Raw genomic sequence first — 22,479 nt, 5'->3', positions numbered from 1 at the left:
CCCAACCAGGATTAAAGCACATAACAAAAAAGAAGAAACAGAGATTAAGACACAGAAGCAATAACAGCCGCAGCAACGCCCTCCTCTTCTGCCCGGACGATGATCTTAGTAGTGACACCAGCCTTGCTGGAGTAAGCCATCTTGATGAGAGACGCGACACGACCACCGGAGACAGTCTTGCCGAACAGCTTGAGCGTGTGTGTGCTGCTGTTGAGGGCGACGTCGGTGCCCTCGAGGGGCTGCAGGGATAGTGCTGAGATCAGTTGTTCCGTGGCATCTGGAAGGAGTTAGTATGATTATTTGTAGCATAGATAGGACTTGTACGTACCGTTGATACCCTTCATGTTGCTGAGCTGCAGGGTTTCGCTTTCCTCCTCGCCGTTGGCACCGGTCTGTTCCCAGACGTGGTCGAAGCTGCCGGCGAATGTCGGGATGATATAGTCGCTGCCTGTCAGCTCGAGATCCTCGACCTGGTACTCGTCGTCGTAGCCAGTGTCCTCTGGCTCGCCGCTTGCAGGGTCGATTTCTTTGCTGGTGAACTTGAGGATGTTTGTGAAGGAGGTGACGGGGACGCTGTTCTCGCCGGTGAGCTTCTTGAAAGCAACGTAGACAACACCAGGCTCGTTTGTGGGCAGCTTGGGGGCAGGAATGATGAAGTCGTCCTCCAATACATCCTCTTCCTCTGGTGTGGCAACCACGGTAACATTCTCGAGAAGGGTATCCGGAAGTGTGTTCTTAATATCATATTGCACCACGATGTGTTTCTTGAAAATGTGCTTGACGGCCGTAACAACATACTCGGTTTCGCTCTCAGAAAGCTCCACAGGTGAAGAGGACTTGAGCAAAACACCGTATGCCTTGATATCGGGGTACTGCATAAGTTGCTCTGCGTATTTCTGGGTGGCAGAGGCGCTGGCCGCTTCGGCCATACCGCTGGCTGCCTTGCCCTTCGGAGGACCGGCCGAAGGGGCCTTGAGAGTAGGAGTGGCCGAGGTAAGCTTCTTGGTCCTCTCTTCAGCCAGGGCCTGCTCGTGTGAGACAACCGGAATGGTGGCAACATCGAAGGCAGCAGCGAAGGTCTGCTTGTCGCCAGACGTCACGTACATGACGAGCTGGTGCTCAAACGTGGAAAGAGAATACATTGAGTCTATAACCATTAGTAAATTTACTCTTACTAGTCATAGACAGGGTCTTACCGTTCTTAATGAAAGCGCTCGCAGACTCATCCTCTTCGCTCATCAGACGCAGGTTAAGAGCGGCACGGTCTCGCACCTCGTCGTCGGTATCATCAAGACAACGAGTGAGAAGAACATGAACGCTAGACTTGACTTCGGGGTCCTTCTGGCCAACACCGAACTTGGCCAATGCGGTGACAGCAGCGGCGCGTACGATAGCGTTCTCCAATACGACGCGGTTGTAGATGTAGCGGATGTACTTGGTGGGGTGGCTCGTCTTGGGGCCCTCAGTACCAAGCAAGTGGAGGATTCTGACCGAAAGCTTGGTGAACTCGCAGTCTTCAATGAACTCGCAGAGGTGGGCAAGCGCATCCTCCTTGCTTTCTGGGACGAACTTGATCAAATCGAACATGCTCTCAACAACAGTGCGCTTGAACTCGTATCCACCCTCGTCACGCAAGATACCACTCAGGAAAACGAGCATACCGGCCTGCTTACTGGGGAACTTCAAACACAAAGTGCGAATAGCCTCGACAATTGTGACCTTGAACTCGTCGGTAATATCGGCCATAAAGCCCGAGATTTGCTTCATCAGACGGTCCACGCTAGCTTCATTGCCGGTCTTAAGCAGTGTGGTAATAGCGAATGTGGCAATAGAGCGGTTCGAGTTGGAGATGAGTGACTCCATATCGGGGTTGCAGACATTGACAACATGGGGCTTGAAAGTGGCGAAGCTGTGTAGGATACGGATGGCTGCGAACTTGGTGATCGACCGGGGGGAGGACAAGAAGAGCTGAAGAACGTGAACTGCCTGTGTTGCCTCGGCATCGGTGACATCGCGCATATCGCAAATAGCTTTGGCGGCCTCGAAGTTGACCATCTCATGCTTGTGGCGGAGCCAGCCATCCAACATCTGCATCATGGGTTTCCGGAGACCTTGGTCCTCCTCAGCCAATTTGGCCGCCAGACGTACCAACAAAACCAGAGCAGCCGGGCTCTTGACCACACCTGCAGCACCATACTGCTGTACCATCTTGACCAATGACATCCGATCGTGCGAGCGCATCTGGTACAAAAGACCGATGGCATGGTACTGTGTCATGAAATTCGAGTTAGAAATGGCGTGGCTCTGTGAGCTCGAAGAGAAACCAAGGAACCCGGTTGATGATTTCGATGACGAGGCTGCTTCCTGTGTTTCGCTCTGCCATCTCCGGACAACGTCGCGCGCAATGGGGAGGAGGTGGTAGGAAGAGACTAAGGCCGCGGAGGACACCGACGGGGTCTTGTCAACAATGGCGGTCTTGATAAGTCGCTCGATACCCTGTACTGTAGAACCCTTTTGAAATTGTAAGCAAATCCACTCAACCATTGGGGTCCTCGCGACCGAAGACCTACATCAATAATGCGGCAGAGCGCTCTGATGGCATTGGCCCGGTACAAAACATCGCTTCCCATTGCAGTGTCCTTCATAATGATACTTGTCGACATGATCACATCTTCGGCGGTACCAGCCAGCTCCTTCAAGATCAGGTAAACCATTTGCCGTAGCGACGGGTCTTTGTTCTGGAAGAGCTTGGAGATCCCAAAGAAGAGTGTGGTGGCTTCATTTGTAGGGAACTGCTCCCCGGTGAACAGGAGGACAGCGATCTTGGTAAGTAACGTTCGGCATGTCCGCGGCGAGATAGGAGAGGAATTGAATAGGCGTGCTAGAAGAAATATCTGGTCAGCATTGAATGTGTACAGCGCATGGAGGCGCCAGGGGGTATTGTTGATTGCACACCATCTTGGAAGACGGAGGTCCGATCAAGCTTGATCATGACCTGGTCCTCATCTTCGTTTTTCTTCATATAACTCATCTTGCCCAGCAGCTGGTATCGCACCAGCAATGAGTGGTTGCTGTCGTATTAGAAAGGTGGAGTTGGTGCAATTGGGACACGGGTCGAGTACACAGAAGCAGGGTAGGGCGGTGTAGGCGACTACAGCATTCGCATAGCCACCCAGAAATTGAGAGGTTAAGGGTAAATTGGAGAAAAATGCAAGAATATGACTGAGGTAAATGAGGTGGTAATGAATCTCGAACCTCAAGAGATATTGGCTATCAGCGACAAGTTGAAGGTGGCCTTCTGTGTTGTTTGGCCCGAACCAAACACTGCAAACAGGTGGCATCATGATTGAAGGCAGCGCATTTATCCCTCCAACTCCCCTCATTACCTCCATATTTCGCTTGAATTGAACTTGATCTATATATCTTCGATCATTTCAATCCACCATGCAGGTTGAAGTTAACCCCAACGAGGATACCGAGTGGTAAGACTATTACGTGCACATACCCCCCGCCGGGGTATAAACATTCTAAATGCAGTGTGCTAACCAGTTATTGAATACTATATAGGAACGATATCCTCCGCCAACATGGCATTATTCCCGAAAAGCCCAAAGACCCTGAACCTCTGATCCAAGAGGCTCTCATCGCCGCACAGCACAGGGCGCACGAGAACCGACTTGAGGACAAGGACCTTGACGAGCTGGACGCACTGGAGGATGAAGAAGACGAAGAGTTTCTCCAGAGCTATCGGTACGTGTGATATATGATGATTTATACCCCTAAAGCGGTCCCCTTTGCTCACAGTCCGATTACAGGCAAAAACGACTCGCTGAGCTCTCCACCCTCCAACAAACCAGCCACTTCAACCAGGTTTTCCCACTTCAGAAAGTTGATTATGCCCGCGAGGTGACAGAAGCATCAAACAGTGCTTTCGTACTAGTCAACCTCACATCGATGGGCGGGAACGTTGAATCACGCGTGTTAACGGAGCTCTGGCGGGAGCTTGCTGCCAAATTCGGCGATATCAAGTTCTGTGAGATTCGTGCCGATATGTGTATTGAGGGTTATCCGGAGAAAAACACACCTACGATCTTGGCGTACAAGGATACCGAGATCAAGAAGCAGCTTATTACGCTCCAGCAGTTGAAGGGTCCCCGGACCAAGATTGAAGGTAAGTTCCGTTCAAGGCGGGAATTAAAGGAGGATACACTAATCAAACCCATAGATATTGAGCGTCTCCTCGTAGAAATTGGTGCTTTGAAGGAGAGTGATGTTCGTCTGAAGAAGCGTGATAACGAGGACGATTACAAGAAAGCGGATGACCTGAACGTTGAAGATTATGATGATGACTGGGATTGATTTCCTTGATTGAAAACCACTGCAAATATTATGATCAGGCTTGTTTGTATATTATGAAAATATCCAAAAGATGATGACCCCCTTTCCATGTCGATATCAAAGAGAATGATGCTGTACGACATAACGCACTTGTTGGTCTCGATTCGAATTGAATTGCCTATATTTACTACATTTATACCTGTAGTTGGAGTCGCTGGCTATCTAGACATCCATATATAGAGAGTTTCTTGACATATAGATGGTCAGTCTGAGATCCATAGTGACGACTAGTTATCTAGTGGATATCAATACTTCAATCTAACTCGATTTGCAAACTACGGCATTTATTACAATGACAGTAAATGAAGTCAAAATTCAAGTATAAATAGCCCAGACGCTCCTAAACATAACAAAATCACATATATACCCAATGAACAGCGGATCATGTAATATCGCAGTTCATCCTATTGATCCTAACCCCAACGCTGAAAAAGCAAAATCATAACCGTATCAGCGGTACGAAAAACGATACCACAGAACATTTGAATCAGATCAACTCATCACGACTAGCAGCCGCACTGTCCTCAATAGCCCGACGCACCTGACCCTCTTTAAAAGCAGGACCCTGTCCATCACACTGCGACATACCCTTCAACCGCTCCGTGATATCAGCGATATCAAGCCCACCGCGCTCAAACAGCTCATGTTTCTGAATAAGTTCCCACGTCGCACCCGCATCCAGCAGTCTCTCACCGGTGATCGGACACACGGTGAGACGGTGGTGCGGGCTCCGAGGCGTGCCAGATCCGCCCTCCGGCATGAAGGTGGCATAGAAGTCTGTCGGGGAGTATTTCATCGGCCCTGTGACTGTTGGTTCGGGATTCTCGTTTGAGCTGACATGGCGATTGGCTTGTGATGTCGCGCGCAAGATTTCATTCTCGGTTGTGTAGCGGGCTAGCTCGCGCTTCAGACGCTCATTGTCGGCTTGTAACGAGTCGGATGCTTGTTCGAGGCTATTTACTTTGTCTTCGAGTTGGCGGACATGCTGTTCCTTGCGCTCTCTGAATGCTCGTTGGCTGTGTAATGAATGGATGTTAGTGTTTGCGGGGTGTCCACGTGGGTTTAAGATATCACCTACGCTGCTCGATTTTGGGCCTTGCGTTTGCTTTGCGCGGGCGCTGATTCCTTTTCCTCGCTGCTACTCCCTACATTTGGGTCTGGGAACTGAGTTTCATCGCCATCGAATGAGGTGGGGCGAGTGTGGTGACTGGAAGCAGAGTGCTTGACTGATTCTGGCGGTGAATGAGGTGGCGGAACAAAGGATGGGTCGACAGGGAATGAGGGGTTAAATTCAGGGAAATTCTGGTAATTATTCTAGTCTATTAGTGGCCAGTCTCGAACGGGGACAAAGAACTCTTACCAGAGGGGCGAATGTATCTGGTTGCGCATGAGGTTGGTCGGGGGTAGGCAACCCATAGAGTGAGAAGCCGGGCTGTGATCGGGGATCATAGAAAGGGTAATCCATTACGATATCTTAGACAATTCCCAAGGTCTTTAGGGCTCGGAAAGTTAGGGGGTGAAGGTGGAAAAATGATGAAAATCTATTACCTGGTCAAGTTTTACGGGGGCGTTCCGTGTACGATGCTACAAGATTTCCATGTTGTCATGACCCTCCTATATTCCGACTTTCAACAATGCATACTTCGGTTACCTATCAAATAGAATATCTAAAATACCTTCCAGGATTGCTCGGTGCATGACTAGACTTTTGATGATCTCACCGTTTTTCTACTCTTTTGGGACCGGGAAGTACGGATGTTCACATGGCCTTAAGGCCAGGTCTCCCAGTTGTATAGCATTACAGTGAATGGAGCAAATTGAAAGTTGCAATGTAAAGAGAGAGCTAAGAGAAATAACTTGACACAAATCGACGCATACCACCCCGGAAGCGACCCTAACCAATATCCGTCGCCAACCACACAAGCTTCCCCTGCAAGCGGGATTGCATTAGAGACCTTCTGTAACAGTAATTTCTGCCATGTAGCTTGAGCAGAAATCCAGAAAGCCTGCAAAACCCTCGAAAGCTGTCCTCCCGTCTCTTCTTGGCCAGATTGAAGGCCACACCTCGTCCCCATTGAGCGTCGATAGTTCACAAATTAATCGCCAGGCAAACGCAACAAAAACGCAAAGAATATCAGGGAAAGATCAAGGGCAGAGAATAAACGTCATGAGTAAAAAAAAAGGGGTAAGAAATGATGGGCAGCACATCCGAGGATGCATTCAAGGATCTCCAGTACCAGCGATTAGACAATCCGATAAAAAAAAAAGATTGCGGTCTGACGCCGTCGTTTGCATCTCCCTTAGTCTTGCCCTCTGGTCATTCTGACCACAGATGCCAGGTTGTAAAGAGAAACCAAAGGGCGAAGACGTAAAAATAAGCCACAATATCAGAAGCGTTTCGAGACGTGTAATCGGTTGTCCCGCAGAACGGGTACAAGTATCCGAAACACATAAAATAGTCGACAAAATTTTCGCAGCCTCAGCACAAGATTGACCACCCAATCGACAAGTGTTTCATGGGGTTGAAGGCGAGCAGGCGATAAACAGAGGCGAATCGAAACGGCTGAGATCGAAATCTGATCGAAAACGGGATAGGAGGGCTGTCGGGGAGTGCAGAGTGAAGAGATCCAAGAAAGAAAGAAAAACAAAGAAATATCCGAGAAGGCTGAGTGCGACATGGTCCGCTCCAAGGCGACATGAACGAGTTCCCGGTTTCTTAGTAGATAAGAATGTGAACAGACAGGAGACGTATGCGAAGCACAGCCTCACCGTCACGTAAACACAATTAATACCATTGGGCTTCCGCTCCTTCATCCCGCTTCGAACGGCCACCGGAAGGTCCATAACCCAAAGCAGCACCTTTCGAGGCAGAACGTAGCCTAACGCCGAAGACTATGCGATTAGTCAGATTCAGAACATAAGGGTCCTCCACGCCAGCGTCACGAAAAGCAAATCACTCAACGTAGGAGTTAAGAAAGAAGGGGTTCCCTACTCGGAACCAGGTTTCATGTACTCACATCCTGTCACTACCTCCCACGGCACGGTTGGTGTCCGGAGTGTCGAGGGCGCCGCGTTCGACGACCTTACGGCGCTGGCTGGAGACGGCACCAGGCTTGGGGGCGGCACTAGCTCCCATAGTGCCAGCAGCAGGCAAAGCCTGGCGACGTTGCTGATCCTCAGCATCCTTATCCTTCTTGGAAGCGTCCACGATCATGGCGGCGTTCTTCTGGTACTTGTAAACGGTCCAGTCGAAGACGTAGTCGTACTGGAAGGACTCGCGGACGAAGAGGTCGCGGAAAATCTTGCGCAGGTAGGAGTAATCGGGCTTGTCGTCGAAGCGCAGCGAACGGGTGTAGTTGAGGTAAATGGCGAATTCGTTAGGGAAACCACGGCAAAGGACCTCGGTGGGGGTGGTCATCTTCTTCTCCATAATGCGGTCGTACTTCTGCTTCTTAGTAGCAGCCTTCAGACCCTGCCAGGGGAGAGAGCCACGGCAGAAGTAGAGCATGACATAACCCAGAGATTCCATGTCATCACGTCGAGACTGCTCGACACCAAGGTGAGTGTTGATACTGGCGTAACGGGCAGTTCCAGTGAGGTTCTTGTTCTCACGGTAAGGGATGTGGAAGTGGGTCTTGGGGTCACGGTATTTCTTTGCAAGACCGAAATCAATTACATTGACCTGGTTGCCACGCTTACCAATGCCCATTAGGAAGTTGTCGGGCTTGATATCACGGTGGATGAAGGACTTGGCGTGGATGTATTCGATGCGGGAGATGAGCTGATCGGCGAGAAGAAGGACGGTCTTCAGCGAGAACTTGCGGTTACAGAAGTTGAAAAGGTCCTCCAGACTGGGACCCAACAGATCGATGACCATAGCATTGTAATCACATTCGGTACCGAACCAACGGACGAAGGGGATACCGACACCACCGGCGAGGGACTTGTAGACACGGGCTTCATATTCGAGCTGGGGGTGCTTGGCCTTGACACTCTCGAGCTTGATGGCAATCTCCTCACCAGAGATGATGTTCGTTCCTAGGAGCTATGAGTTGCTGTACAGCGTTAATCAAAATTTGTTGTATCCATACCGAGATAGATGTCACCGAAACTACCACTGCCGATCTTACGGCCAATGCGGTACTTGTTACCGACTCGCAAATCCTGCAAGCAATGTCAGTAAAACGCGTCCTTCGAACGTTTTGTCGACAACCAGATCGCCATGGTATAATCCAAGCGTAATATTCGAGTCACTTGAGGTATGCCTCCGAGTGAAGAAAGAGAAAAGAAACGGGGGGGTGGCTAACACTGACCATGGTCGTCATATTGAACCGATGGGGACACAGCGCTTAGCTGTGAAAAACTTGAGAGGCTAGAAGACTGAGAATATTAGTGTTCGAATCTTGAAGCAGAAACGATATGCAAAGCTGAGATCGATGTTGGTATAAAGGGGTGTGTAAAAGAGGCAAAGAGGAAGAGGTGAGGGAAAGAAACAGGAAATGAGAGGGGTTGACCAGCCTCAGGCAACTTCCAACTCTCCAGGTTGGGAAGGGCCAGATCAGCTCTCAAATAGAAAGACAATAGACATAAATGATGAAGTAAAGGAAATGTACATGTAATAGGGAAACCTGAAAGTCAAAAAGGTAAAAAAGAGCTTCTAGACATACCAGATAACGGGATCAAAGACTTGTAAGCCGACCGTGAAATATGGTAAAAGAAAAGCCGGGAAGATCCGGGGAAGAAACAAGTAACTAAAGAGATTCAAGGGCAAAAGCCTTTAAAGAAGCCTTAGAATCCTTTAAAGAGATGAGAAAGAGAAGAAGAAGAGAGGGGGGCGAGTCGGTGAGAGGGTAATTTTCCTTTTGGTTTTAATATGCAGGGGACGGCAGTCACGCCCGACCCTCGGGAGAGATGTCATTGGGCGTGGTATCGTAAGATTGGTATTGGGCATCTATACAACTTTACATTCAATAGAATTCAATGTTGATATATTGATATATATAGAGTATATGCATATGATATATATATATATATATATAAATTATATTCTATTTAAACATCTCATTACTCTGGCATACACTCAGCTGACCGGTGATCTTTGAAGCTATGCGAACAGGCAATAACCATACATACACGTAGTAATCGTCAATAGGCTATCAATCTTGGATATTCATTCATGTATATGATTTATATTCTATTTGAATCATATACAATCATATTACCCCTTGCGAGACATGGTATCCACAGCTTTTAGACCCTGACTTATAGATCTTGAATCAATAATACCAGATCTTATAGTATGCGCGATTTTCCTCAATGGGAAACTTGTCTCCTAATTAGGGCAAACGTGGGGTAATATGCTTGGAATTAGTCACTATGTGATAGAAATCCCAATTTTATAAAGACAAGTTCTACATGAATAGCATCGCGGAGTAAGCTTGTACCTATCGAATCGGGCTGATGACAGGTCATCATTACCACCCGCCTGGGCCCCTAGTAAATCGGATTTACGGAAAAGGATACCCTTGTCACGATAGTCTTGATGAATAAGAGCCTCCATAGGGCAACTAGAACGATTTTTTTAGCTATGGATGAACAAGGAATCCGTGTGGAATATGCTAGTGGTACAGCCAGAGTCCAATGAACATCAGAAAACCGGGGTATAAAAAGGGCAGCCGGGGGATAAACACAAAATCAGAACGGAAGAGGGGGGGGGAAACGAATGAGCGCAGTGGCGGAAGAGAATCAGAAAGAAAGAAACACACCGTGTTCGGTGTAGTTGAACGCAGGGTAGAAACACCCATCATACATAGAAACGAGAGTAGAAAACACATCGGGGGAAAAAGAACAAGTATTGAAAAATACACGTGAAAAACGCTCAGACGGTGCAAATTGACATATCTCAGGGCACATGGTCATAGAACAACAATGGAAGGCAAGATCTTTAGATCACGTTAGGGTGTTCGGAGTGCGCAGCTCCAGTGTTCAATGGCTTAGTTTGCACATCAAACCCAGCCCGGTCGTCATCGTCCAGTCTCCTCCTCCATTCTGCCAAGCTATCACTCATCAGTGCGGGTCCCTCGCTATTATCCTTAGTGGGGGTCCGGTCCAGATCCAGCTGGCTGCTTAGACGGTAATTGCGGTTGGTGCTTTCCCAGTGACTACGCAAAGCGTCCAACTCATTGGCAAGTGAGTCCAGAGCCATGGAACCACGGTTGTCAGGGAATGTAGAGTCCTGAGAGACATTGCTATCAGCTCGTGCCCGCCCAGTGCCTCCGCCGACTGTGTTACTAGAGGCGTTGCTGTGTGTGCGCGAGATTCCATTGGCACCTTGACCATGCTGGGATTGACGACGATATTGACCAACCGATGTTTGAACCTGCTCCAGAAGCATGTTGACTTTACGCTCTGCATCCGAAGCACGAGTTTCAAGGTGGGTATTTTCTTGCTTGAGCTGGTCCAGCTCGGTGCGACTTTGCTCAGCGGCAGTGAGCATCTCTTGCTTAAGACGTTCCTGTTCACTTCGCGACAACTCTTTCTCCGCCCTAGCCTGGTCAAGATCTTGCTTGAGTTGCGTAATCTGGCCTTCAAGGTTGGCAATAGAAGATGAAGTTCGATCTTGGAGATCGGACATCGACAGCTCGAGACGGGACCGTTCAGCATCCCACTCGGCAGAAGATGTCTGGCTGTCTGAATTCTCAAGGCTCTTCTGAGCCGCTTCTAATTCAGCCTGCATTTTAGCATTTTGAGTCTTATACCGGCTCAACTCATCCTTCATACGCTTCAGCATCTTCTCGGTGCCTTTCACGTAATGAACCGCTGACTGGTAATCATTCTCAAGCTGCTCAAGTTTTTCTCGGAAAGCTCGGTCGGCTTCCTGCTCACGACTTTCAAAGCCGCTCTTCAGGTCGTCATGAGCCTTGATGCTAGCCGAGAGTTGTTGCTCAAGCTCGCGCAGTCGGCTTTGCTCCGGAGTGCCGAATCTTGATCCGGGGGAGTCAAGCCGTGGGGACCGTCCAATGTCGCTGTTGATTCCACGCTCACCAAGAAGATCCTTCAAAGCGGCGTGTTGAACCGCGAGAGCTCCAGCCTCTCGCTGGTGAGCCTCAAGTTGTGCCTTCAAGTCCCGGTTATCAGTGGCGGCAGATTGGCTTTCCTTCATAGCGGTTTGAAGCTGTCTGCGCAATTGCAAGCCTTCACGGCTAGCCTGCTCCTGGTATGCTTCCAGACCAGCAATCCGTTCCTCTGCGCGCCGGAGTTTATCCGAGGCTGCGTTGGCGGCTGCCTGGTTCGCCTTAGCTAGAGTGGCGGACCGCTCGATCTGGGCTTCCAAAGCAGCGACTCGCTGGTCAGCACGAGATCGGAACGAATCATCCAAGTCTGTAGAAGTAGCGCGTTCCAGCCCAGAAACGAAGGCAATCTTGTGAGTTTCGGCTTCTTTCGCGTGAATTTCTGCCAGCTCCTCTGCATCCCGAAGGCGACGAGTAAGATTTTCCACTTCAGTAGTGCGTTCTTCGTGCTCTGATCGGAGCTGCAAAAGCTTTCTCTCTAGACCCTCGCGACGCTCTCGCTCGTCTTGGAATTGTTTCTCAATGAGGGCTGTCTTTGCAGCAGAGGCAGAAACAGCTTCTCGGAGGCCACCAAAGCTAGAGCCGAAGTCCTTTAGGCGAGTTGAAGAATCCTCGATCTGTGCCAACAACTCTTCTTTGTCCAGGGTGAGTTGTTGAAGCGAGGCTTCGGCTTCTGCGCGCAAGAAGGCCTCTTCTCTGGAGAGAGCCTCGGCTTGATGAAGCTCGGCGCGCAAGTTTTCGGCTTCCAGAGTATTGTTTTGCATCTCAAGTTCTGCCAGGTGCTTCCGGGTTGCCTCATTTGTTTCTTCGGCAAGCTCCTTAGCTCGACGTTCCTGCAAAAGCTCGGTGGTCTGCACATCTAACTTAGCCTTCAACTCGGCCTGGGAGGCCAAAGCGAGGGCAAGGCGACGTCCCATATCAGTAGGTCGCTCGTCATCTCCATCACGGGAAGCATCAGGCTGAGGGGTTCCCCGTTGACTACCACCATGGGCAGCGAGCTTGGCCCGAGAGTATGCGGCTTCGTTGATAGCCATATCGCGTTGATGTTCTACTTCAGCAACCCGTTTGGATGCGATGGCTGCCTGTCGGTCCACAGTAGCCTGCATCTTGCTGAGGTCTGCTCTCATAGCCAAGAACGCCTCAACCAGCGGGCGATCCTCGTCACTGAGGGCCTCGTTAGCCCGGTCGTCTAGCGCGGGGCTACTGGTTGCGTTGGGGACATAGCCACATTTCCTTGCAAGTGCGAGTTCTGAGGCATACCAGGCATTCCGGGCCTTGGTAACCTCCAGTTCCTTTATCAACGCCTCTTGGTGGGGTGTAAGTCGAGGGGACCGTGGCTCATCACCAAGGGTCTTGGAGTTGCGGAAGTTTCGAGATTCCATTGAGCCCTCGACGCTAGTCTGCCGGCCAAGGATTGATTCCTCCCCGCTGTCCATGGAGCCACGCTGTCGATGAGATCGGAGCGACCGTTGTCGGCCAGGAGTACTGATCAACGGGGCTGCCTCGCCTGCTTCCATGGCCTTGGCTGATGGCTTTTGATGCTGTGTAGGAGTTCGGCGACCAGCTGATGGAGGTCCCTGGGAATCTTGTGGGCCTTCCTTCATGATTGGTGATTCTTCGCCGCCGTCGCCGTTTGCTGCACGAACATCAACCGTTGGTGTGTACCCTCGATCATTCTTGGTCGGGGTCTTGCTACGAGGGTTCGCACCGGCTGGAGGGCCATTGCCACGAGGGCCAGGAGAGGGTGCCTGTCCAGGAGGCGGTGGACCGGCGGGAGCTTGGGCAATTGATGCCCGTGGCAGTCTAGACCCCGGTCCCAGATTTGGGTTAGAGCCGAACTCCCCTGGCCTATTAACAGCCGTACCCTGTACCATGCTCTCACGCGATGGGGTCGGTCCCCGTCGCATTTGCTGTTCCGGGCCTGCGTTTTGTGCCTCCCGAGACGAGCGCCCGGATGAGATACCTGTTTTATCAACACTTGTGTTTCTAGCCGCTGGCTCAAGGGCGCGTCCCCCAGTTTGCGAATCATTGGGGTACCGGATTTTGCTAGTATCAAGGATGTAGGACATGCTAAGCTCCGCGGGGTCCCTAGGAGCCGAGCTTGGTTCTCCCGCCATAACAATGATCTGCTTGCCAAAAGCGGTCATACTGTGACCAGATCGAGGGGAGGGTGCAGGGCCCATGTTTTGGAAGGAGTACCAACGTCGAGTTGAGATGCGGAAGGCTGACAGGTCTCCCAGGTCCACACCTTCATCTGTGCGGCCTCCGAACACATACATCACATCATTGACCAAAGCCGCGGCATGGCCCTCCCTAGGAGCCGGGATAAATCCAACACAATCAATTTCGGTCCAGCTATTGGAAACGTAGTCATACGACCAGACATCATTGAACCACTGTACCCCATTCGTACCTCCAAACAGGTATAGTTTCTCGTTGAAGCTGACAATGGTGTGGTTTGTTCTCGCTGGAGGAATTTGGCCTGGTGGAGGTCCACCTTCGTGACTATTCGGGATCAAAACCTCCCATTTATTTGCTGGATTTTGCAGTTGGTTCAAGTCAAATGCAATCAAATCATTGAAAAAGAAGCCCTCTACTTGCCCTCCGAAGACGTAGAGTTTGGAACCTAGGATATTCAATGTGTGACCGTAACGCCCGGAGGGTCGAGAGCCGGGGGGGATAGCGCGGGACCATTGTCGGGAAGCTAAATAAAGAGGGTTAGAGTTATGGCAAACATGAATAGATCAATCCCACACTTACATGTATTCAAAAGGTACAGAGTGTCATCCAGGGAGTCATTCTCGTCAATTTTGGTATCACCGCCAAAGACAATGAACGCATTCCCTACGAGCAAACTGGCATGACCGACTCGAGGGCCAGGACCTTCTGAAACTGTCGCAACCTGCAGACAGTTCAAGCCACCGCCACTACTTTCAATCATCCACAAATCACCTTTGACGGTTGATCCATCGATCAGGCCTCCCATCATGTATATGTCTCCTTCCTTAGATGCCACTGAATTAATTGCTGCTCCATAGCGAGGAAATGGGTTCGTCTGGGGAGAAGAGAAGTTCAAACGGCGTTGCGACCATGGGTAAAGGGATGAACTGGGACTTGGAGGGGGGATCCCGTTGGGTGGTTGCTGGGATCTTTGCATCTGTCATAAACATTAGAGCTCTGTCCTCATCAAAGAGCGACCACTGGATCACAAAACAGGTACTCACCTGAGATTCCGAATCCGCTCTCTGCCGCGGCCGTACTGCATCTGGACTCGTTGGGCTTGTGGCCGAGTGGAGGGAGTTGCTGAAGCTACCGCTTGGTGTTGGCGTCTGGGAATTCATACCATCCCCCTTGACCCCATTCGCCATAGGCGATCCAGCGGATGGAGCACCTTCTGAAGTGTGGACATTTCTAGTCGCTGGAGGGAGTGCAGCCGACTGCTGATTCTGCTGGGCATGAGCCTTCTTCGATTTAAATAGAAAGGCCATCGTAATTATGTGGTCGTAGTCGGTCGTATCAGGGGATCTGGCGCAAGGTCAAGCGCCGAAGTGCGATCTCGATCCACCTGAAAATCAAAAGAATGGCGTCGTCCCGAGAAATGAGGTGGAAAATCTGAAGAGATAGGGGGGAGTTGTCTGTGAAGTGGGAACCAGGAACCACTAGGAACCATAAAACGTTCCATGCACAAGCCGCTCAGCGTTCCCCCAAAAAAATAAATATGGGCAGGGGGAAGCCTCTAAACAGAAGCATTCACACTAGGGACTCGAAAAATCAAAGCGGCTAAAGCCAAGACAAGAAAGGGGGAGGTGGTCGGAAATGTGAAGGAAAAGCGATGGACGCCGTTTCAATTTCCCGGAGATGCTCTAAGTCGAACTGGTCTTAGTTTCATTGGACGTGCATACTCAGGGGTATACTATTTACTCGAATTATTTAAAGATATTTCAACTCTTTTGATTTAAAATTTCAATGCTTGTCTATATATATACATTTATCTACCCCGTACTGCATACATTATACTATCTCATTCCTTTTTCCCAGTCTCTTTCTGCCAGCCTCCAGGAACCGAGGGGGTGGGTTTCACATTCCACTATGGAAATATCCACACGTCTCTAGTCTTCCTATGTGTTTCTATATTCAAAAAGAAGATAAGAAAAAGGGTTCATAACAATGTCGCAAAATCTTCAGAATATTCAACATTATATTCAAGGGTTTAAATACCGCCAGTTAACCCTAACTATCACACTATCACACTATCACACTTATATGCCGGGCCGAGGACATGGTCACAGTGCGAATAACTGCAGGTCCAATGATAATGTATCCTAACACTGCATTCCCCAATTCGACGATCCATACCTACCCCACAATGTACAGAAAATACCAATTGCTCAAAAGATCAAGACAGTACAACATTGTAACTAAGGCATGTGATCCTGAATGTCGACTCTGGAATACCTCAAAGTTAGATTGAAGCTGAAGGGAAAAGGGGTTCCCATGCCTATCAAAATAACACGGGCGATCTCTTGTCCCCGGGTTGTACGCCGTAGGGATGAACGTACATATTGACACTGACCTACAGAGTACCACTGCTATAATTTATTATCATTGGCTACCATATATCTGAGTATTGCTTTTAGTTTGTTGTGTTGTATAAAAATCGACATGTCAGATATTCGATGTCTATCCTACCTCCAGTGAAACCTTTAATGTCCCCTACGATCGTTGTCTTAGACATTTCCAACCATAAAGTATCTTCTTATTTTGAAGAAAAGGATTGCAAACTACGGAGTATGCTACTCCGTACGAATATACATACATAGCTGACTGGCAGGGCTTTCCTCCCAGCCATAGAGGTTGTCTTCATTTTAGTTATGTTGTACTCCATGATGTAATCAATCCCTATACCCCCGTATTGAAAGTTATACCAAGTAGATTCTGTGGCATGGATATATCGACTCTGCATGCAGTCAAATCTGTATTAGAACGAAAAGAACCATTGGCCTACAAGGTACTATGTAGTCACTTGTAGAATGATAGTTAGTTTATACTTCGTAAAATGCCAAGACATAATTCTGAGTAATCCCCGGAATATCTGTGTTTCCGCATAGCACCTCGCCTTTCCGAACCACATCCGCTCTAGACCAAGCAGATAAGCTCTCTTTGGTCCAGAATCCATAGGCTGTGCGCTGAGCTACCTCTGCGCTCCTGGAATATCTCCAGGGTAGTCGCAATCTCAGATTAGTCTGGTTACTACGAATCTCACCTCCAACGTCACCCGGGCCATTTCATCATCGGTCTCTTCCCCAGCTTCAGTTGATAACACCAAGACCCTCGCGAGCGAACCGAAGGAGGATATTACTAGTTGTGACCGGTGATCGACCGGGGATACTTGTGGCTTGCCTTGACATACGTTCCAGCCTTTCCTCTTCCCCTATACTTGGGTAACACAATGAACGATCATACAACATGAGGGATCCCACTACCGATATGGAACAAAATTCACAACAAATGACGAACGGGTCGACGGCCTCGCGTCGCAATCCGAATAAATCGGTCCGCGTTGCGTTTGGTCCCGATTTAGAGACCACGATTCCCACCCGCGAAAGATCTCCAGCTCCGTTGGGTGGCCATCAGCGTTCGCTCACAGCAGTTGAACACAAGCACCCCGCACTGACACCGCCAGGGCGCCCAACTAGTTCATCTGGAGAGAACAGCGCCATTGGAGATATCCCACCCCGCCGCCCATCACCTCGGCGATCGGAGAGTAGCCGACCGTCCATGATGAAGAGAGCCAAAAGTGACTATGGGCCAAGTCGGATAACCTTCGATAAAGTGGCGGGCGATGACGATGAAGATTTTGCTATGCGACATGGGTGGCAGGAGGAATATACTTCGAGCGAATATCTCAAGATCTTACATTCGGTGAGCATGACCATTCTGATTGTGAATTATCAAGGCTAACGAAATGCCCGCTCAATATAGAACTTCTACATGTATTTCACCGAGAAACGCCATGAGACGAACGGAATTCCCAGGGACCCTGTTGGGAGTTGGCCAAGTCAGGACTGGCGCATGAAAGATCGCCTGAAAACTGTGTCTGCGGCTTTGGCTATCTGTCTGAACATCGGAGTCGACCCTCCCGATGTGGTCAAGACCAACCCAACATCGAAGCTGGAATGCTGGGTAGACCCGACTTCTACCACAGGCGGTGGTCAAAACAAGATCATGGAACAGATCGGCAAGAAGCTACAGGAGCAATATGAGACTTTGAGTCTTCGGACAAGATACAAACAGTATCTGGATCCATCAGTTGACGAGACGAAGAAATTCTGTATCTCACTTCGGAGAAATGCCAAGGACGAGCGAGTGCTTCTACATTACAATGGACACGGAGTGCCGTTGCCAACTCAGTCGGGTGAAATCTGGGTCTTCAACAAGAATTATACCCAGTACATCCCTGTCCCACTATATGATCTACAGTCTTGGCTAGCTGGCCCTAGTCTGTTTGTCTTCGATGTTTCACATGCGGGCAACATTGTCCAAAATTTCCACACTTTCGTGGAAAAGCATGAGAAGGAGAACATTGAAACTAAGAAACGAGACCCGAATGCTGTCATTCAGAATTATGGTGACTGCATCCTCCTAGCTGCGTGCCAGAAGACTGAGTCCCTTCCGACCAACCCCGACCTTCCTGCGGACCTATTCACATGTTGCTTGACAACACCGATTGAAATAGCATTACGCTTTTTCATACTGCAGAACCCTCTACGCACCAACATTTCTATTGATGACTTCCGAGTCCCCGGTCGACTCCAAGATCGTCGAAGCCCTCTTGGAGAACTGAATTGGATATTCACTGCAATTACCGATACAATTGCATGGAACACCTTACCTCGGGCTTTGTTCAAGAAGCTCTTCCGGCAGGATCTAATGGTCGCCGCTCTTTTCCGCAACTTTTTGCTCAGCGAACGCATCATGCGCACATACAAATGCCATCCGATCTCTTCGCCTGAATTGCCAGACACACACCATCATCCGCTATGGAAAAGCTGGGACCTTGCCGTCGAAATGGTGTTATCTCAGCTACCTGCTCTTATTGATCAAGAAGAAGGGCGCCGGCAGTATGAGTACCAGCACTCAACATTCTTCGCTGAGCAACTCACTGCTTTTGAGGTATACCTCTCGTCCGGTCCTACCGAGAAGAATCCACCAGATCAGCTTCCCATTGTCCTCCAAGTCCTCCTGAGTCAAGCACACCGCTTGCGAGCCTTGATTCTTTTGAGCAAATTCCTGGATCTCGGCCCATGGGCTGTCCACCTTGCGCTCAGCATTGGCATCTTCCCCTATGTCGTCAAGTTGCTGCAATCAGCAGCCCAAGAATTGAAACCAGTTATGGTTTTCATATGGGCGAGAATCATGGCAGTCGATCACACTGTACAAAACGATCTACTCAAAGACAACGGCATCCACTACTTTATCTCAATCCTGAACCCTTCTTCCCCCATTCCTGTGGGAAATGCCAGCGAGCACCGCGCCATGTGTGCTTTCATAGTCTCGATCTTCTGCAAAAACTATCCCCAGGGACAGAACGTCTGCCTCTCTGGTGAATTGTTTGATTCGTGCCTCAGGCACCTTGGCGATGTGGAAAATCCCCTACTACGGCAGTGGTCTTGTCTGTGTCTCAGTATGCTCTGGTGCGATTTCCCCGAAGCCAAGTGGATGGGAATTCGATGCGCAGCCCCCGCTAGGCTCTGCGAGTTGAATTTCGACCCCGTACCCGAAGTTCGCGCTGCTATGCTTCACGCTGTGACTACGTTCTTGGGAATTCCAGATCTAACAGACCAAGTTGCACAAATCGAGGAGACCTTAGCACTTGCAGTCCTGCCCATGTCTGCCGATGGAAGTGTGGTTGTCAGAAAGGAGCTTCTAGTATTCTTCTCAACATTTGTCAGACGCCACCAGAACAAATTTTTGGTCGCAGCATTTGAGGAGCTTGAGGAAGAAAAGCGGTCCCTGTGTCATCGCTTGCAGAGCGAAACCTCTCAGACTAGCCGCTCCGAAGGGCAGATTGTAGCATTATGTTCTCAGACGAAACAGCCCCAGCTGTCTCGCAATACAACTTTCGGGACTATCTGGAAGCAGCTGCTGGCTCTCTCAGTTGACCCTCATCCGGACATCGCCCAGGATGCCGCCGTTATCGTTGATTATATCCACCTTGCCTTGTTGGAATCTCCAATGGCGCCACTCACTAACAAGCTTCAGAACGAGATTCTGGAAATCACAGGCTTGACGAAATTCCAGCCTCGCGAGCGAACCGAGGTAAAGAAAACTGCACCACCTTCAACGCCTCCATTGTCCGGAGCAGCAGCCTCAAAACAAGAAGGCTATCTTTCTTTGGGTTTCAGGAGAACTGCCAGCGTCGCTGCTTCCCTGAAGAACCTTGCTTTTGGCAATGCAGCAGCGGACCCATCCTCAGATAATTCGAACCCTCCTTCGCCTTCAGCCAGCCGTAAGACAATTACCCCACGCGGCCGGGCCCCTCCTGAATGGACCCGGCCCCCGGAAGTAAATGATCATGTTGCTCCCGCAACAGGATACAACCAGGCCCCGGTTCCCACGTCCCGAGGATTCCAACCCAAAGGCCTTGATATTATGCCAGTTATTCCCCTAAAGAGTCGATTCCTAGACTGGTCCACTGAGGTAATCCCGGATTTTGAATCCATCAAGTCCCGCAACCATTATTACATGCATTTACTCACCCTTTACAAGTATTTCCGGGAGCCCCAGATGAAACCAAACGAGCCGGATGAGCCTGGTAGCTCCGACTACAACCAGCGCCTCTGGAGACGCGGCCGCAACGAAAAGATTATTGCTGAGACTCAACCCCTCAAAGGGAAAGCCGGAGCGAGCCGATGGGATAACTCGGTTGCTTTGCTATCGAATGGTAGCCAGCCCCACAAGATGTGTTTCCATCAATTTGAGGATCACATTGCTGTCGCAGATGACCGGGATACAATTTCGTGAGTACTAATGAGTCACCTGCTCTTCGTGTTCTTCTAACTGTTGGTTTCGTATAGCATCTGGGACTGGCAGAGCCACAAACGCCTCAATCAATTCTCAAATGGCAACCCGGCTGGGTCAAAGATCAACGAGGTCCGATACATCAATGAGGATGACCAGGCACTGCTTATGACTGGATCTTCTGATGGTGTGATCAAACTTTTCCGTCATTACGAGACCAATACGGATATTGAAATAGTCACAGCCTTCAGAGCCCTCCCTGAACTGATTCCAAGCAATCGCAATGCAGGCCTTGTGCTTGATTGGCAGCAAGGTCAAGGCAAAGCTCTGGTTGCAGGTGATGTTAAGGTCATCCGCGTCTGGAATGCTGCTACTGAGGTGTGCACAAACGTAAGTCTTCAATGTCTGGTCTCACAAATCTATTGCGTTACTCACAAAAGTTTAATAACAGGATATTCCGGCACGATCGGGCTCCTGCATCACATCTTTGACGTCTGACCAAGTAGCGGGCAACATATTTGTTGCCGGTTTCGGTGATGGTGCTGTCAGAGTCTTCGATCAACGATTGAAGCCAACCACATCCATGGTCAAAGTTTGGCGCGAGCACAAGCAATGGATTACAAATGTCCATATGCAGCGCGGTGGTTTACGAGAACTGATATCAGGTGGCCGTAATGGTGAAGTCCGACTTTGGGATCTTCGCATGGATAGCCCGATTTCCACCATCTATGCCACCAAAGACACCCTACGGACCTTGAGTGTTCACGAACACGCTCCTGTGTTCAGCATGTACGTTCCTCCGCTGCACTACTTCGGTATTTTGTTCAAAGCTAACGTGTCGCAGGGGTACAAATCGCCACGAAGTCAAGACTTTCAATGTGGATGGCACATACCTTTCTACATTCGAGCCATACTCGAGCTTCCTTCATCACAACCGATCCTCGCCCATTGCCAGCACTGCCTTCCATCCCCACCGGACTGTGCTTGCCTGTGCCGCATTGAACGACCATCATGTAAACCTCGTGTCCTGCTAATTCCAACTCAGCTCCGAAATGCATGATATCTTCGCGTGGTGATCTTCATGTCATTGTTTCTTTTCTTGTCCTAATATTACCCTTTCTGTAATATGAATCCGCATACCCGACGAACAAATCTACCCGGCGTCTTAGCGACTGACTTGATCAACCATACATCGATGGCTCTGCTTTGTTAGATTTTGTTTCCTTGGGGTTGCTTCACTACCCTTTATTCTGACGATTCCTCTATCTATTCTTCTACTTTATGTGAGACTGAGTACCCAGGTTCGGGTCTATGAACTTCTTACCCCTCTTGTCTTCTATCTTCTATATTAAGCACAATATCTTGTTGTAATGAGTGCTAGCCTGATTGCCAGACGGAAGAATGTATAGTGCGTGAATACTGGTGCTCTACTCACTTTAGTAGAGCGAATACAGAGCACCAGAGAATGTCATATATTGACTAATAGTAGGTCTTGGCTCTATTATTGTTCTTCTCCTTCTTTCTGCGCTTGTTGGTGGCTCTAAAAAATTGCATTGATATTTTGGTATGATCTCAGGTCTTGACGGACATACTTCAGTTCGTTCGACAGAAGCTTGGCCACACACGCTGTAGTGTACCTACGTATTAGTGCTCATGCACAGGGCTATATTTATTTGGCATTACTTCTTTTTCTGCGTGCCACTCACATGCTGTCTCTACATACGGAAATTATCCAGCCCTCTATTTTTGGTTAATATCTAGGTATATCTCAGAAAAGCGAAGTTGAATGATTTGTAATCCAATTTAGGGTGGTTGTGTTTTTGTTTCGCTTTAATTTTAACATACTATCGTACTTTCTACTGCCACTTGCTCCTGGCTTCAGCTCTGGCGATTCGGGCACCCGAACAAGCATTCTTGACATATCAATCATATCTACAAAAGTGAAGCACTAGAGCGTAACACTCTTGAGAAAATATTGGGCGGCAAACAT

General features: G+C 49.3%; 6 protein-coding genes across 6 annotated transcripts; 2 read left to right on the top strand and 4 right to left on the bottom strand.

Moving 5' to 3' along the window:
- Window positions 1–44: 44 nt before the first annotated feature.
- PGRI_026240 (coatomer subunit gamma) lies at window positions 45–3,031 on the bottom strand (the record flags this gene model as incomplete). The annotated part of the gene is made up of 5 exons (XM_040790337.1): window positions 45–277; window positions 329–1,147; window positions 1,197–2,511; window positions 2,571–2,881; window positions 2,956–3,031. The coding sequence occupies 5 exons, from the start codon at window positions 3,029–3,031 to the stop codon at window positions 45–47; spliced, it is 2,754 nt and encodes a 917-aa protein (XP_040647290.1).
- Window positions 3,032–3,444: 413 nt separating this feature from the next.
- PGRI_026230 (uncharacterized protein) lies at window positions 3,445–4,359 on the top strand (the record flags this gene model as incomplete). The annotated part of the gene is made up of 4 exons (XM_040790336.1): window positions 3,445–3,482; window positions 3,568–3,750; window positions 3,816–4,171; window positions 4,226–4,359. 4 exons carry the CDS (start codon window positions 3,445–3,447, stop codon window positions 4,357–4,359), a joined length of 711 nt encoding a protein of 236 aa, XP_040647289.1.
- Window positions 4,360–4,885: 526 nt separating this feature from the next.
- On the bottom strand, window positions 4,886–5,863 carry rsmA (putative bZIP transcription factor (Fcr3); the record flags this gene model as incomplete). Its single annotated transcript, XM_040790335.1, has 3 exons — window positions 4,886–5,414; window positions 5,477–5,700; window positions 5,759–5,863. The coding sequence occupies 3 exons, from the start codon at window positions 5,861–5,863 to the stop codon at window positions 4,886–4,888; spliced, it is 858 nt and encodes a 285-aa protein (XP_040647288.1).
- A 1,320-nt stretch (window positions 5,864–7,183) lies between these two features.
- On the bottom strand, window positions 7,184–8,723 carry PGRI_026210 (casein kinase 1 family protein; the record flags this gene model as incomplete). Its single annotated transcript, XM_040790334.1, has 4 exons — window positions 7,184–7,290; window positions 7,429–8,436; window positions 8,490–8,562; window positions 8,712–8,723. The coding sequence occupies 4 exons, from the start codon at window positions 8,721–8,723 to the stop codon at window positions 7,184–7,186; spliced, it is 1,200 nt and encodes a 399-aa protein (XP_040647287.1).
- A 1,619-nt stretch (window positions 8,724–10,342) lies between these two features.
- On the bottom strand, window positions 10,343–14,956 carry PGRI_026200 (putative cell polarity protein (Tea1); the record flags this gene model as incomplete). The annotated part of the gene is made up of 3 exons (XM_040790333.1): window positions 10,343–14,172; window positions 14,229–14,625; window positions 14,693–14,956. The coding sequence occupies 3 exons, from the start codon at window positions 14,954–14,956 to the stop codon at window positions 10,343–10,345; spliced, it is 4,491 nt and encodes a 1,496-aa protein (XP_040647286.1).
- A 2,020-nt stretch (window positions 14,957–16,976) lies between these two features.
- PGRI_026190 (ubiquitin-binding TORC1 subunit KOG1) lies at window positions 16,977–21,523 on the top strand (the record flags this gene model as incomplete). The annotated part of the gene is made up of 5 exons (XM_040790332.1): window positions 16,977–17,390; window positions 17,451–20,488; window positions 20,546–20,879; window positions 20,941–21,278; window positions 21,334–21,523. The coding sequence occupies 5 exons, from the start codon at window positions 16,977–16,979 to the stop codon at window positions 21,521–21,523; spliced, it is 4,314 nt and encodes a 1,437-aa protein (XP_040647285.1).
- Between the last annotated feature and the right edge of the window lie 956 nt (window positions 21,524–22,479).

The sequence above is a fragment of the Penicillium griseofulvum genome, assembly GCF_001561935.1.
Source record: "Penicillium griseofulvum strain PG3 chromosome Unknown contig_80, whole genome shotgun sequence".
Taxonomy (NCBI): domain Eukaryota; kingdom Fungi; phylum Ascomycota; class Eurotiomycetes; order Eurotiales; family Aspergillaceae; genus Penicillium; species Penicillium griseofulvum.
The sequence above is the reverse complement of the archived record's forward strand: the minus strand, read 5'-3'. Positions and strand labels throughout refer to the sequence as shown.